Below are 17,833 nucleotides of genomic sequence, written 5' to 3'. Positions count from 1 at the left end.
TAGTGATTCATCTTCTGACAGATGTTCTATCATGGAACTGGGATCCACTGTCTCCTATTTTGGCTCAGCTGTACCTCAAAATATGTGTATATGAAAAAACTAAAAAAGCAGTAGAATCACTGCATTTACAACTTATCTTTTAAAACTTCTCCTTTGTTACCAGCTGTTCAAGAGATTCCACAATTCATAAATTCAGGAGTGTCAGTCCTCACTGTACAAGTTTCTAAAAACTACAGACGCAGGTAGGTGCTACAGATGACAAGTAACTAGTCTAACTCATCACTTTCAGCAGCCAGGGCTGAAAATACCAACAGTAAGAACTATGTGCAAAATAAAACTCTTTCATCTAAAGTACTCTCTTAAAAGTTATGTCCGAGTATTTTCTAAGTGATAGTAATGAAGAAAAATATTTACAGCAGCAGTACAAGAACACTGAGATAGCAAACAGGTGCACATCATCAGTTTTCACATTCTTGAACAAGAATTGTCTTTGAAGGAACTTACATGCTTGATTGCATGAATAATGAGCAGAATTACTTCTCATTGCAAGCTTCAGTTTTTCCCCTCCATGGTAACTGATTACTTTTCATCTGCAACTTCTTCAAAGATTAAGGCACTCTTCTCCTGATGTTAAGAATGACTTTTTTTTGTTTCACTGTCTATCTCTATCTCACTGCTAAATTATAGTTGTCAAATCAAAATGCCTATGGGCCTGTAATAAAAATCACCACTCATTCAAATAAGATTTGTGTATAAAACTCATTAAAGTCATGGATGATGTTAATGAGTTTTCATCTCCTTCAGGTGTCTATCATCTGTTACGATCACCATTTCCCTTTCAGTGTCATCCAAAAGGGGACTCATGCTTCCATCTACTCTGCCATGAGAAGCCCCATTAATGCTAACAAGATGCATCAGCAATTGAGTGTCTTTAACATTTACACCCAGATTGCTTCTTGAACTGACATGGAAGGGAGAAATAGCACTAAATAACCATTTCATTTTCTACATGCTAGGAGATTTAAAATGAATTAAATCAATAGAGGTTTTGAAAGAATCTGAACTGCACCTCTAAGAAGAATTTTACATTAACCTCTGCCAAGCCAGTGTGGTAGTTGAAGAAAAACAAGGTGGTCTTTTCCATTTCATTTAGATGATTTTTTTACCACACTGATCTCTAAATAATCTGAATTCTTGGTCAAGAACGATCAAGTATCTCCTTAAGCAGTCAGTAATTTACTGTGATTGCTCATATTGAATGCATTTCTCTATCTTCAATTGTTCATCTGCGTAGTGTACTGTGCTTTCATCACTTACCTGCTCACCCCGTGGCCCTCGCAGTCCCAGATAACCCTTAAGACCCTGCAGGTAGAGAAACAGGTATGTGACAAATACAGTTATACACACAAAATGGACCTTTTTTGCCTACTCCAATCTCCCTTTATCAAGAAAAAAATTATCCAAACTTGTTTGCCAGCAGCATTAGTGTGTTTTACATTTAGCAGCACATATGAAAGCTGAGTTAGAGAAAAGGAGTAAGAAAACTTTATGGCAGTTTAGACAATTTTGAGATATCAGCATGCTTAAAGACAGTTCCAGACTTGTCCTCTTTTAAACAAATGAGTACATGGGATGCTGCTCCCAGTTATTGCTGAAGCTGCAGAACTGGATTTGGTACAGTGCATTGCCCCATTCCAAATCCTTGTCACTATGTCCTTTCAGAACAAGGCAGTTCAGAGGAGGGGTATAAGTAGAGGGTCATCCCATATTATTCCAGGACACTCTCAAGATAGACAGACCTTCCAGGACACATGATATCTCTTTTTAAAATTAACATAGAAAAAATTTCAGCCCTTATATTATGGAATTTGTATCGGTAGGGAGAATAGCCTGTTCCTCATCCAAGAAATGTTCCCTGTGGTGCTGGAATCATGAAGCTGTCAAAGTTTACTCCCTGCACATTGACCATCTCATACATATTTTAGCTCTTAAAGAAAAAAAAGAATTAAAAGTAGAGCTGGAACCTGCCATCTGCATCAGTACACTTGAAAGGGGAACCTTCTTCTTGGATGTCTTCACACTGTACTAAACATAGCCAAACAAGCTGGCCTAAAAGGGAGCCTGTAACAGTTACATGATTGATGCAGAAGCCAAGTGTCTGGTCTCCACATCCCTTGCAAGAAGTACTAGGAATATGCAAGTTCCAAAAGCTGCAGCTTGAAAGAGAAAGACCAAAACAATCCTTATTCTGGATAGAAATTTATCATAAAATGGGCCTTAAAGACACTGACTGAGTTGCAGGAGTGTATTGTCTGATGTCAAACATCTGGCTGCCTTGTGGCATGATGATACTTATTAGTCAGCAGAGATTTGAGATCCACTGTAATAAGAAGGAATTCTGCAACTGATTTCAGCATATCAGGTATCCCAAAGTTTTGGATAAGCTTCTGTGTAACAACAAGAGTATTGCCGCATGAAATTAATTTTATTATCATATACAAAATTAAAACATGGAATGCTTTTGCTTGGTGATCATTTTAGGTAATAGAAAAGAATGACATCTGTCAGGCTTCAAAATTTGCAATTTTGCTATTATAGGCTTGCTTGAGGAATCTTGATCCAAAAGAGATGTACTCGTTAAGAAAACCAAAGGTCTCATTTTCTCAAAATGCTATACAGCAGGTGTGTCCTTTCATTTTGCAAATCACACACAGGGCATTGCCAGTTTGCAAAATTATAATGTATTCTGGCTTCAATCATTTCCTGTAGCTTAAGTCTAAATAATTTAAGTTATCTTGTAACTAAGGAAGCAGGTCTGCATTGCTGTTGGTGGGAAAAAAAATAAAAATCTGTAACACATATAGCCAGGGGCTGATCTTCAATAAACCAGTTAATATGATAGCCCAATTTATTATATTAATGCATGCTTAAAACCAAATTTTTTACTGAATTGTTAAAGCAGAAGTAAAGATGCCAGCATAAGCCAAGAACTCATCTTTAGATTTCAAAATGTGCCTCAGAGCCATGTAGTTTTTTTTACAGTCCCAGCACACTCTATTTCATGAGTTTTACCCTTTTCAGAATTTTACCCTCTGTGCTTAAATGATCAACTAAAGCAGGTGTTGTCAGAAGAAATCTCTCAGTAGTTCCATACAAGGAGAAAAGGAATGCAAACACTGCTATACACAGAAACATTCAAAGAGAAGTTTATCACAATTTAGTTTCAAAGCAGGTCAGTTTAGCTGATTAACTGTGAACTGTGAGATGAAGAAGGACTAATTACTGGTGTGCATGTTTCTACACAACAGTATCTTACATCTGCCAGAAGAAAACTGCTCTGAACTCATATTTTAGAGTAGTATGCCCATATTCTTTTATATGCCCATATTCAGTTAACATGGCCTTTATTCATTCTAACTCACTCTACGCTGATTGGGAATGAAGCTAAACCACGCTAAGATGAATATAATTCAAAAGAGAGAGTTTTCACACAGGGGTTTCCTTTCCTGTGACTTAGCTAATCCTCTTAAAATTCTTAGTTTTTTATTAGTTTGAGTTTGTATTCTTGAGCATACCCGTATAAATAAGACCCAGTTTGCTCTGAACTAATATGAAAATAAACAAGAATACAAGTTCACATGCACTGGTTTGCAAAATGAAATACCCCCCAATTTCTAATGAAGATTAATGCTCTGATTAAAAAGCTCAATGTGGAAGAGAAAGGTGTGAAGTTTCCAATTACAGTAATACAGACTTCAAGTACATTACAAAAACCACTGCGAGTTGCAAGAATACTTTAGTCCGCATGAGAGAAAAATCTTTACCGCCAACTAATAAGACTCAGAAAAGACTTCATAGCAAGTTTAAGTGTCTGACTTCTACCATATGGTGGGACCCAGACTGAGTCAAATCTGTATATAGCAAAATGTAGATGTTAAATCATAACAGCAAGGACTGTTCAAGGCATCTTACTGGTGCCCATTGTGTTTTATTAGAATTTCTATGCATTTGTTATTAAAATACATCTGGCACAACACCAGCAACTGTACTACAGAACCAAGAAGTTTCTGTAATTTCCAAAAGTCAGTAGGTGGTTATACCTAATGCTACAACCATCAGCTACAGAGAGATATTAATCTTTGAAAAGTGCCAGAAAAATATTTTCTGGGCATGGGGTAAGTCTAGCATATAAAGATTGCCATGTGCTGTCACAGGAGCCATTGCAATGCTTACTTATCAGCTCCACATTGTCACCACACGGTATTCAGTTTTGCAAAACTTCTTCACTGGCGAATGGTTTGGTGGTTTGGGTTTTTTTTTTTTCCTTCATAGCTCCATTCTATGTTGTTTTGCTGGTGTTTATTAACACAACTAAGATTTCACCTAACACCTTTTAGCCAGAATATCCTAATGAATGGAAACATCCCTTAAAAAAGTGCTTACATATAAAAGATGGACCTTTTCTCCATCCAATTCAGTAGAGGAATTTGTCTCACAGAGTTGAAGTTTCCACCTGCCCAAGGAAAATTGCACCCTCTAGAAGAAGCGGTGGGAGACACTTGGTAGCATAATGTTGACATCACCCCAGGTACTGCTTTGAAGTGTATCTATCTGCCTTCCCTTTACAGGATATAAAGTAAAGACAAAAGGAAATATGGACTCCTTCCGTGGTTGCAACAAAATTTTTTCTTTCAACATGTCTTACCATACTATACTTCAGAATGTGAATTTTATCAGGATTTTATAGATCCAGATTCCTGTAATTTACTGTTACGCACATATTAGATAGGGAATAAAGCTAGCCCAAAAACTGTAGCCAATCTTTTAAAAATTCTTTTCCAATGTCATTGTAAAGTGCCTCCAACCACACAGACGCTGCAGTCATTCTAACATATTGGCATGATCCCAGGCAAGTCAATGCCCAGGAGTGCTGTCCTTCAGCTGACAATCCACCCCCCAGTACTCTGGCTAGCAGAGGCAAGTACTCGCCTGTCTGTACAGTGAAGTAGGCCCTTTTGGGGAGAGGGGGAAGAGGGGGGCTTCTGCTCTGTGAAGTCTCTGGGCTGATACAAGGAAAGTTTTGAGTGCTGATTTAAAGACAGCCCTGTCAAGACAGCTCCAGATATGAGATCCATGCAACTGCTCTGGAAACAGCATTCTCCTCAAACTAAGCCTCATCTCCCGCCACTGCTTCTCTGCTTCAAAATATGCCTGAAAGAAACAGGCCTCTCAACACTTCATAAACATGCATGTTTCTGTTCTTACACTAGAACAAATTTGGAGCCCTACCCTGAGCAAAACTTGCCTTTTTATAGTGTCAGACATGAGAAATATGTCATATTTCATATGCTACCACAAGGATGCATACTCTGACACATGGCGTGTAATGAAAAAATAAAGTCAATCACAATAACCTGTTCCCAGAGTCCTGATTATTAGCATACAGTTTTTTTAATGAGATAGTAAAACAAACGTAGATTCTCAGCTTTATAAAAAGAAACACATAATTTTATATTTCTAATCCAAAACAGTAGTTTACTAGTGCTTTTCTATTGCATTGAGGGCTTCAACAATCTTTTTTTTTTTTTTTCCATTAAAATGAATCTTTCCAAGAAACTCTCTTAGCACGGTCTCAGGTATTCAGAAAACCAGAACCAAAAACACATGGAATATGGCTTCTCAAAGTCATTCTGGTCAAAAAAAGTGAAAACAATATGCACACTTGCTTCAAACTTCCACAACACATGTTTTTGTATAAGCACCAAATAATGTTGCACAGGAAGTTCAGAACCACGCAAATTCTGATTAGAAAATTTGTTAAATGCAGTTTCCTCCACAGGCACAGCCACCCTGGAGTGGGGTGATCATGCCCAGTGGAGGGCAGGAGGCTTTGCAGTGGGGAACCTGAAGCTCTCCAAAGCCACCACTCCAGCTAATGGGAAATGGATGATGAATTCCATAAAGAAAAAACCCTCAAATTTCTAGGTCTTTCAGGAAAATACTGACAAGATTCAATATGACAAGAAGTAACTGTGATGAAACAAACACAAATTTGTATTACACTAATAGAAATATCTGGAAAAACATTAGAGTTTTTACTCACTATCAAATATCTCACTGTTTAGAAACTACTCAGTTAACACAAGCTGACTGTGAAAATTAAATAGAATTCAGGACACTATTAACTCATATGGAGGATTTTTTTATCTTCCTTTTTACCTGGATGTGAAAGAATATCAGAAATATTTTATTCAATATTATAGCAATTCCCCAGTAGTAGTGGGGTACAAAACAAAAATGGAGGTACTTGATTTTTCTGCAGTTTTTTCTTGTAGCTGGTTTACTTCTCAGCTACTTGTGCTCACATTCCTTTAAAAATAATTTCTGAGATCACGAGCTAACTGTGTTTATCTATTTATGTATATTGAAAAGCAATAAATAAAGATCAATTATTTAAAACATAATAAACTGTGGGTTTGTCATTAAAAAAATTAAGCGTGAAATACTTTTAACTGTTTACAGGTGTAGCGCTGTTCAAAAGCTGGTATTCTTACAACCTGGGTCAGGCAGAAGTTATCTCAAACATGGTTTTAGTTAGTGTCTGATGTGTACAACACGGAAACAGAAAGTAAAATTTCCAGTGATCAAGTGAGCACAATTCTCCACGGAGTCTCTAACCCTCAGATAAGGAGTGAATTGTTGTGGCAGGAAGAAAGCATGATGGCCATAAGATTTTAATTTCCTTGCCCCCAAATGTCAGTCTCAATCTAGAACAAGTGACAGCTGCTTCCCATCTAAAAAGGTTTAAAACAAAAAACACTTCGTTTTCAGAGCACAACTACAAACCTGATGAAATCAGAAAGCACAATATTTGGAGAATCTCAAGATGGCCCAAGATCAGCAGTGACAAAAGCTATCAGTGTCCAAGCTTGTAGCTTAACTCTCAAGGGAGGGGATGCAAATTCTTGTCACAGCTATACATTTTCTCAGTTCAGAGAACTGTGGGACACATGTTTGGCAAAATAAACTTCCATACTCCTTGTGCTAATTCAGTGATAGCTTCCTTTTCTGGTCACATTTTTACTATGTTTTGGTCCATTCTAGAAATGAATGGCTAGACTTTAAAACTTGCAACACTGAACTATCTTCTGCAAAGACAGCGTTTAATGGTACTTTCCACTGAGCTTTCTTGCTAATTTTTGCCACCTCACCGGTTTGTCACCATCTGACTAACCAGAGCAGCCTACTGGACTTATGTCAGGTGACTTCTCCTTCCACATAAACTATATTCACTCTCTCAGTCTTCTGTGCTCATTTTCTTAAGGTTGTCTCATTTCCTCTATTGACATCCTTCATCCATCCTTCCCCTCCCAAAACTACCTGTCTGCCTTATGCTTTCCTGTATACATAGGACTGCCAGAATCTGGATATATTTCTTACACACAAGTGTGTGGCACCTGACATTTCTCATATTAAAAAAATACTGTGTTATGTAGCATCCAAAATTAGAACTTACTCCACCCGAGTCCTATTTTACTTTTGGAAAAAAACAAGTAATTCAGTGCGGAAGTACTGAGCACATGATCCCACAGAGCTTTTCTATACTACAAAATACACAATATAAAAAGAGAAATGAAAAAACTATTACTAAAAATTTGAATAAAATTGATTTAAAAATGGCTGTATCTCACAGGCAAACTTATCTTCCCTAGTCCCTATTCTGTTCAAGCAGGGCCGTGCCATACGTTTTGAAGGACACCAACCTAAGCAGCTGTGATTTACATTCTGTGGCCATGATATCACTTAATTTAGTTGCAGGGGAAGGTTTTGCACTGTTGGTCCTGGAGCTTGATACAGCAGACAGTAACAGTACCAACAGCAGGCCTAAAGCCCTTCTGTCGCCTCTTGACCACCACACATTCACCTGATGGCCATTGATTTGAGCCAGGGAGGTTTACATGAAAACAGAAACAGAATCTTACCTTCTGGCCTTTGATCCCAGGTGGGCCTGGAAAGCCTATGGGGCCTGGATCACCCTGCACAACAAAAACATCCAGAATCACTACGTTTCACTGGAGCATGACACAGGCCTATAAACATATAGGACTTCATATCTTCTCTGCATTCTTGGACATTTGGTATGAAGAAGTAGCTGATGTTTTATCAGGCAGAGATTTTTATATTTTTTTTTAGAGGAAGAAAATTGAAAAGGCAACAGTTCCTCAATTGCAATCACCCGGTGCAATGTGCATGCTCTGGCAATCATACAACACAGCCAAAATCATGGCTGGAACAAACTCAGTTCACAACCTCACAACATGTACTTTTAGCCAACATAAATGAGAGTGAAACAGCTATACAATTCTTGAAGTAACCTCTCCCTCAGAAGTGAGTGGTTTCCCCTCAAATTAATATATATTTTTTACTATTACTGTTTATGTTTATTACTACCCACATGATAGTATACATGAATGAGAACTAGAGCATCTCAAATGCTAGGGAGATGGAAAAAGATGCATTTTTTTAATGGTTGTTGCAGATGGGGGAGGAGGGAAGGTTGTTCCAGTTCTTTTTTCCTTGCTCAGGACCAACAGTGAAGAGACTCACTCTTTCAGAATTAGTGCCCAAATTCAAATTCAATGAGTCAAGGAACAGATCCTGGAAATGACTTAGCAACAAAGTAAATTCAAGTCCATTACTTAGGGTGAGCAAATTTGACTCGGGTGAAAAATCAAGAACCCAAAAAAGCAAGAAGTATAAAGATGCATATCAATCCCATATTTTTGGATTACAGATGCATTCTACACCTATTTAGGTGTAGCTCATGCATATACATGGGTGGACTTTAGACTGTTCTGTGGTAGCTTGGGCTCATGCCAAAGAATATACCTTGAGTTTCAGGTAGACACGCACAGCTCACAGCACTGATTAGACTGCCAAAAGCAAAAGCTGGTTAGATTGAAATAACGTTGCTATTTCTACAAAAGCTGCACTTCCATTTCTTATCAGTGCATCAACAGACACATTTCTGAATTTTACTCAGCAGCCCTTTAACACTGAAAAAACATATTTGTGAATTTTAGAGTTTGACAGAATGTATGCATCAAAAAAAAAAAACGTTATTCTATGTACACATCAGCACCTAGCAAACAATAGTTATTTGCTACTGCTTGCTTCATTATGGAGAGTGGTCCTGGACTCCTACAGTGTTTTCTAGATAGCACAAATGTTCCACAATTGAACTACTCGCAAATATTCATAATAAAACTTAATATAAATGCAAGATATTCTAAAAGATATAGCGCAGGCCAACACGTTAGAATGCAAACATGCAATTACATTTTTAGTATTATCACATTTAAAGTTCATACACAGTCAGTAGATTTACAGTCTAAAAGTGAAATGATCACAAGCTTTCAAGCCCACAATTTCTATGAAGAACCATTTTAAATATTTATAATCAAATGTTTCGGGCAGAGAGAGCAACCACTAGTTTGTCTAAAGCAGCTTAGGAGGAACTAGCAGGAAAAGCCTCTGAAGTGTAAGGACAAATCTTAGCAGCAAGAGTCTGTTAAAAAAAGTGATTAAATACAACACGACATGCAATAATGTGTGCACTTGTCAGAACAAAATTTTGTCTGTCTTACACAACTTTGTGGACTAATGCAAGATACTAAAGAAAACTGGAAACTGTAGTTTGTTATATCAATGTGAACAGAACTCAATTTCATTGTTCTGAAAAGTATTTCCCTTTTAATTTTTTATTTATTTTATTTTTAGAAATGAAATCAAAGATGTAATCTACATTTCAGCTTGGAATTTTTTTTTATTTGTCTTTACTTTATTACATTACCTGTGTCTGTACCAGTCAGTCTCACGTAATTGTCAAAATATACCAGTATCACAGTAAATACAAAGCATTGTGCTGTTATAGCTTGTCTGAATATTGAACAAGACTTCAACAAAAGAATGGGACAGACAAAACACTTTTCTGTACTATAAGAAAATATTACCTTTTCTCCACGCTTTGCCTGTCCTGGAGAGAATCCTGGGTCTCCTTTAGGACCCTGTAAGCAGATAAATTAATCTCATTAATATCATCAGGGAAGAGAGTTTTTAATAATATAAGTGGAATCAAATATTTTTAACTGTTAGAGCAAGAGGAGGAATGTTCATATAAAATGCACTTGTTATTACAAAATTTTTCTCTCATAACTTTTTCAGTAAAGAACTACCACAAAATAGTGTGGGTTCACCTCTAAATAGGATTTAGATTTTCCAAATTTCATAACGTCTCAAAAACTTTTGATAAGCAGATTTTATTGGTAAATCCAAGCAGGATAACAGCAGACATCCCAGCTGAAATGCTCTCCCCATGTCTCCACCACTTCAAGACACCACCTATTTCCCAAACACTGGGCAATACCACAGGGCTGTATCGCTGCACTAATTATCTTGTCCAGCCTTCCCCACGCTCAGTACCTGCCCCACGCAGCACAGACATCGCAGCTGGGAAGAACGGAGCTGTCAACATGCAGCAAAGTCCTCTGTTCAGTTACAGATTACTTCCCAGCAGGTGAGACAGCTCGCCATTCGTGCCCAGGAATTACCGTCTGCATCCAAGACTAGGCCGCAGGGAGGGGAAGGACGCTGCCACACCAAGTCTCTCCTACTTCAAATCCCCGCTGCCGGAGCCCGCTGCCACACGAAGCGCCAGGCACCGCAGGCCAACCCGCCACAGAGGCCCAGGGCCTGCCGTGGCCAGGGAGCCAGGGCTGGTCAGCCGGCCCCGCAGAGCTGTCGGCGACAGCCAGCTCTGCCACCATAAACCCGCACCCCTCAGAGCCAAATTCACTGACCTTAAAAAGGGAGTCACCAGCAAATGGCACCTCCTGAGACAGCCCTGGGTGACCCGCTTCACACTGGCCGAGCAGCCACCCGGGGAGCTCCCACAGCCATAGGCTGAAACCACATTCATGCACCAATAACTGAAAATACAGTAACTGAGTAGGAAATGGGGAACCCTTTTGGTCTAATTCTTAATAAAAGCTGCACGTAAAAGGCACTGCAACGTTTCATTGACCCGTTGGCAATAGGCTACAACAGTACTCTCGATTTCAAAGCCGTAAAGTAACACCGGGTGTTACTCACAAGCATCAAGATCTACTCTTCTCAAAAATGCGCTTTATGTAGCCAAGGAAATAAATGTTACAACCAAAGTTATCCCACAGCAGCGCTGGATCAAAAATGACGTGTGCCCTTCACCGAAAGGAGAACTAAAGTTGGGAAAAACAGGTGTTTAGACATTGCCAGCACAGTCCTACTCTGAGGGGCAACACTGGGTGCTCGGAGGGACGTCCAAGACAAGCAGTGCGAGGCTTCCTGGCGGTCAGCCATTTCAGCCCTGCTACAGTCCTGGCTCTTACTTGAAACGCTGCGGGGCCTGATCCTCCTCTTGCGTACAGTACCGCAGGTCAGGGCTTTTCCTTCCCTCCGCAGTTAAGATTTGTACGTGTGAGGCCGCTTGAGAAGCTAAGCCTGCTGAATACTAGAGCCTGGAAATACGGCAAAATGAATCTGTTGTCTTAAATTGATGTGTCAGGTCACAGAGAACATTATTCTTCAGCATGGCAGCAGTTATCCGAGTATTTTCCAGATGATTTACCTTTTGGAAGGTAAATAGTTATATTCCTTGAACAACTCCAATCTGTCTCCTGCTTCCATTTCCAATGCAGGCATATTAAACTAAGAGTTGTAATAAAATTGTGATCAGCTCATGGTTAGTTAAAACACAGGCCTTCTGACAACTTACCCGTTGCCTCTCCTTCCCCCTATAAGCATAATTAATTCCTCATTATTTTTAATCTAAAAAACAAACAGCCGTAGTTATGCATGGCCTTGGGTTGTGGATTAACAACACGTCACCACAGGTCAAGATGTGAGGATAAAGCACTCCATTATTTAATCTATGTAACATTACAGTGTAGTTAGAACAGTGCCAGAACCCATAAACTAGATTTTCTTAACTAATCCATTTTTCAGAGAGGCAGGAATACAGCCAAGCTCATGAAAACTTTTAAATGACCCATCAACTTTTGATCAGGAATTAAATGCTGAGGACATCAACTATCGGTTGGCACAGCTAGCACACGGTCAGGGCTGGAGGGTATTAGCTAATGCTGTTCCATGCTTCAAAGGCAAGTGCATTTTATATATATATACAAAAAAATATATATAGGTACATGCATACACATATAATTCCTTCCATTCTTAAAACCGTGGAGACAGCTACAGAACTGATCAGAATTATGATCCAGTGGAAGGGCAAAATACATTATAAAACAAATCCTAGAAGTAATTGGTTACAATTATTTTCCTAGTGATGTATTCTATTATACAGCCATCAGAAATATTGTAAGAATTAATTATTAATCTCCAAGTTTAACTGTTCCTATAGAACTAGATAATAACAAAAGCGCACACACACACGAATCACTTGGTTTTACAGTGTTTGCCACTGAAAGCTTTATTAAATTTCTTTTTCTATCCCCGAGCAGTTTTTAACACCTGTCATGACAGGTCAGATTCCTGCCATTAGGAATCATACTAAAACACATCATGGTTGCTGCTGTTTTTTTCCTAACATTCTATCAAATTGTTCAAACTAAATATGAGTTGAAGGCATTCTGCAACTGCACAAATCTGTCAAATCTATTTAAAGGGCCTCTGTTACACAAGTTTGAAGGATTTTATTTGAGCTTCCAGTCTTTCTTTGGTTTCAAATATCACATCCATAAATGTTCAGAAAATTATTCTAGCATATCAACTGATAATGTCTGAAATATTAGAATATTTAAATATCAAAGGTTGGGCACTGACAAAAAAATGACTAATTTATAGAGAACGATAGTCTATTTTTCTTCCTTTTTTCTTTAAAAAAGCAAGGCAAAAGGTTACAGCAATTAAATGTTTATTCTCATTTAAATTCCAGTTTATCAAAGAGGCTGAGCTGATTTACAGAAACTCTTGGGAAGAACAGACTACTTGCATGGATAACAGTTTCCAGATCATCATTCTGCACACACAGGGTTCTTTTTTCCCTGAATAAACTGCTATTTTGTTTTGATTTGAAGTTCAATTTGATTGATTACATTTAATTAAAATATGTTTATAGTAACAGTCACCATCTGTAAACCAAAGAAGGACAATTGCTTCTATTATAGGAAACAGTTCTGGGTCTTCCAAAAAGTCACTAAGAAGCTCATGTATTTACATGGCAACATGGATATATTAACTCACCTTTGGACCTGGCAATCCTGGCAAACCTGGATTACCATGTGGTCCTGGAATACCCTGGAAAAAAACACCAACAAAAAAGAGTGGGATTATTCAGTACTCCACTGAACAAGTGTGAACAGTTTGCAGAGAATCATTTTGCTGCATCATTGTTGCTTTTAGAAGCACTGGTTGGGATTTTCAAAGGATTCTCAAGAAATAAAACATGCACATCTTTCTAAAAAATTAACAGTGAAGTTGAGTACTTCCCTTTCTTTTAAAAATCTCAGTTTCTATTGCCTTCCCAAGTAATTCTTAACAGGTATTTGGCACACAGTCACTGCAATGTCATCTTCCAAACACCGAAGGACCAAACTGGTGAAAACCTATCCCTGTTAAGTCTGCAACAAAGCTTTTATCGAATTCACTAAGGCAAAAATTCCACCCAAACAATTAATCCAAATATCAAAAATAAGAAGAATCCTTTTCAGCTTTCTCATTATACACACAGATAAACTCAGTGTTTGTCTTTCCCTCACATGAGACTGAATTTACCAGTTACACCTTGCAGTAACACTGAAAGCTGTATCTGTCAAGTACTCCCTCTCCATAATGACAATGTTGGCAGAACTCCACAGAAATGCTAATCCCATGTGCTGTTTGAGAGATTCATTTGCACACTGGCAACTGTGGAGGCACTCTCAGGGATTTTAGGAGATAGGAAACAAATTGAAAGTGCCAACATATCTGCAGTCCTGAAGTGGCTCCCAGCTTTTGCTGCTTGCAATGTTGTTATCTTGGGGCATAGTACTGCAACAGAGAGGTGCAAAAGTATCCTTGTGAAATGAGACACATCAGAGGAATTTCATCTCATCACTGATAATTTTTTTGCTCAAATTTCGTTATTGAGAAACTCAGAACAAGCCAAGACACTTAGAAAAACTTAACTGTCAGATGTGGACTTCTCTGCCATGGAATTTCAGAGATCAAAATCAGTTTTTAAAGGAAACCTCTAACCATTATTCAGGCATTGATACCGTGCCCAGTGTCCAACCCCTGTGAATCTGTCTGGATCAGGTTTGGACACACACCCAAGAGTCCCTGAAGAAGGCCTAGGCAATGTGGCTCTGCACTCTGCTGCTTCCCATTGAGACCTCAAGTCACATTTCAGGATGGCAGTTTATGTGAAGGAAGACAGAAGTCACATGGCAAACTGGTAGATGCAGAGACGAGCTTTGCATCACCAGGGCTTTATGTGCTTTTTGGCTCAAGACGACTCCTCTATCATACCATGTATCTTCAGTAGTGGTACTCATTTGAATTTATCAGTATTATGCAAACTAAAGAGCATGGCATTTCAAAAAATCTATTTGATCAAATAGTTTTATAGGCTTTCTTGGATCATATAAATATGTATTTTAAACTCAGAACTGCTGGTAAATATTCACCTTGGACGGTTACATGCTTTTTTCAGGCACCCTATTGTAAGCTGTCTCCTCACATGGGAAAGCATGTGCTATTCAATAATTAATCCAGAAAACTCACACAGTAGAGCACTGTGCTCTTAAGTACTCTACACCTGTAAAAAAAGACCTGCAGCAAAAAAAAAAAAAAAAAACACAACCCAAAACTGAGCAAGATAAGAGCAATAAGATAAGCAACAGGCATGGCTTTAAACATATGAGCAGCCTCCTGCAAACCAAAGACAGCTTCCCACTTCTGAGGATCTACTTGGATATGTGGAATCCTGCCTGCGATGGAAAAGTATCCTCAACAGAGGCACTTTGCAACATCAAAAGTAGATTTATAGAAACACTGAGCTCCTATGAAGAAAGGTAATTTGAAAAAGGACCCAAGGAAGACACGGATTCGAAGCAATGCTTTTCAGTTTATACGTTTAAATATGCCTTATCCACTCCCTTTCTCCAGCTGCTCTAAAGCACCAGTTTGGTTTTCATCCCCGTTGACCAGTGCACTCTCCTACCCAGTCAGAACAAGCTCTGAAAGCCAGCAAAGCACAGGATGTTCAACACACTGTTGAGCATCAGCTTGTTTAAACGTTCCTCAAAGGCTGAGTCAAAACTCCCACACGCCTGCTGAGCCTTCATATAAACTACTCCCTTATCTCCCACTTGTGATTTGCCTAGATGAGTGCACTCCAGCCATAACCACTAACATCCCCAAATACTGAGGCCCAAAATCTTCTACACAACAAATGTTAACCTGTTCCCTCCAGCCGCCCTTTCCCTAAAACTCCCCAAAATCAACCGTGACCTCAGGGACTCCTCAAGCTTTTTTTTTTTTTTTTTTTTTTAAACACTAAATTGTGAAAACACAGATTTACCGAAAGGATTTACCCTCTTTTGCCCCACCAACTAGTCCTTGCAGTGGCGCGGGCTGCTCCCATGCTCTTGGCATCTGGGGCGCGGGTTTCTGCTCACTGTGGCAAAGCCTGTGCCCTGTCCCCTGGCACAGGGCAAGGCTGCTGTCCCTGCTCATGTTGGGGTGCACCCAGTCACACAAAACAAATCAACGTTTGCTACTGTAGCTAATTTATTGGGCAAATTATGCAGATTTTTATCATCCCTTTTATTAAGCTGCTGTAACACAAGAGACTAAAACAGATTTTTGGGAGCGTTCCCCCCACTGCCTTGCAGTGGTTAATTTTGTATCCACCGCCTGCTCCTCCCTGACCCTGGCATGCATTGCTCACTCCCCCTCATTCCAAAAACAAATGAACATGACCTTAGATTGCAGCAGATGGGAGCAGCATGGAAAAACGAAAAGTTCATATTGCAGGCAGCAAAAGCTAGGTGCAAATGTAACAACGCTCTGTGTACACACCCATAGACAGAATTAGCTATGCTGGAGGCTCACAGCAGAAAAAAAAAAAGTAAACCAAACCTGTTTGCTTTGCCTTACTTTAACCTCTCTGCCAAATATTAAGAACCATACACTTTCATAATCACCAAGCATATAAATAAAGTTGAGAAAACCAAAATGATGCAAACTGGAGTTTGATTATCGGTGACCTGCTTAGAGCTACAGAAGAACATAGCTGTTTTACTCACCCGAGGACCTCTCTTTCCTGATGGACCAGGTAAACCTGGAGGACCTGGAGGACCCTGATGGTAGAAAATCAAAACAATTGAGGCTAAAACCCAATACAAGAACAGTATCACAAGTCTGAATCAGACCAGTTCTTCTAACTGATGACTTTCTGCTTGTGCAGTCCTTCTCGACTTGAAAACCTATTCCCAAACTGCAAGCAAGTTTGTTTTTAATCTGGCTCTAAATCAGATTTCTGTTTAGAAAGTATCTTATGTCAGAGGAATTGGAGCTAACAATTAGATAGTAACTTTACATAAGTGTATTTGTATTAAAGGAAGAAAAGATCAGTTCAAGGATTAGGAACAAGCAAGTGCAGTGTATTTCAAAACAAAGAACAGAGAATAATTAAGCCTTTTTAATAAGTATTCTGGCATGCCAAACACATTTTAGAAAAGTCAGCAGTAACTGTGAAAAATGAGATACCACCTCACAGAAAAGACAGACATGAAATAGAAGAAAGTAAGTGTGGACAAATGATTGTTCAGTTTCGTATTAAAAGCTTCTGATAAGAATAACTGGTAGCATGCTCACTCTTGTATATAATGAATAACAGTCTTTTTAAAGAAAAAAAATGCAGATTTTTTTAAATGCTAGTATATAACCAGAAGTATCTTTTGCAAATAAATTAGATTATTAGCCACTATAGTATCAATCAGTGTACCATCCTCTGTACATCTAGTTGTTTTGACCATAGAAATCTTTCCTTTTCTGTATGTGATTGCTGTTCCCATTCAAAACCCCAGAATCTACTGCAGTGTAGAATGAGCTACAAATACAAATGAGAGCTCTAGACTAAAATCTGCACTAATTTATATTATATTTTGTCTATAACACTTGAGTCCCAAGAGGCATGGGCTACTCTTAAGGATGAATTCAGCTCCCATCCAAATGCCAGCACGGCAAGTCCCAGCTTTAACAGAAACCAAGTACACCCAACACAAGGGAAGATTGGCATCAAGAAAGTCAGACCCCACGAAGGAGGTCAGTTGACGATAGCAGGAAGGGACTCAGCTTGCTCTTTCACCCAGGCTTCCTCACGCTCCTGTGTTCTGAATATACTGCAGCCTCTCAGCTGAGGCACTACGCAAAACACTGAATATCAGACTGCTCATCACCAAGTAACACTGCTGAAAGCTGACTGGGATACCAGGGAAATCAGAAGGGCAATTATGGTAGCCAAAATTACCAACTCACAGGCTTTGCAAAAAAAGAAAATGTAAAAAAAAAAAAAAAAAAAAAAAAAAAAAAAAGAGAGAGAAGGGGAAAAAAGATAAACACCCTTTGGGGTTTTATCAGCAACCAACGAATCATTTATTAAGACAAAAGTTGCATTTTTAAAAACCTGAAGTTTTGTGGAAGTGCTATTTCTTTTTCCTTGAAAAGATAATGTCACTGGCAGAGAAGACAGTGCTGACTACGGACTTCGGCATTGTCAAGCCAATTACAT

The 17,833-nt window shown here is 38.8% G+C and overlaps 1 protein-coding gene across 1 annotated transcript in view; it reads right to left on the bottom strand.

The window, feature by feature from the left end:
- COL24A1 (collagen type XXIV alpha 1 chain) overlaps positions 1-17,833 on the bottom strand; it is a gene marked incomplete at its 5' end in the record, with an annotated part of 145,751 nt that overhangs the window by 105,814 nt on the left and 22,104 nt on the right. The window contains 5 exons of the mRNA XM_082003176.1: positions 1,318-1,362; positions 7,983-8,036; positions 10,014-10,067; positions 13,300-13,353; positions 16,347-16,400. Of these exons, the coding sequence (XP_081859302.1) occupies positions 1,318-1,362; positions 7,983-8,036; positions 10,014-10,067; positions 13,300-13,353; positions 16,347-16,400 (261 nt within the window). The remainder of the gene's footprint in view (positions 1-1,317; positions 1,363-7,982; positions 8,037-10,013; positions 10,068-13,299; positions 13,354-16,346; positions 16,401-17,833) is intronic.

This window comes from Phaethon aethereus (genome assembly GCF_964289735.1).
Source record: "Phaethon aethereus genome assembly, chromosome: 8".
Classification (NCBI taxonomy): domain Eukaryota; kingdom Metazoa; phylum Chordata; class Aves; order Phaethontiformes; family Phaethontidae; genus Phaethon; species Phaethon aethereus.
Note: the sequence above shows the minus strand (reverse complement) of the source record. Positions and strands in the feature narration are given on the sequence as shown.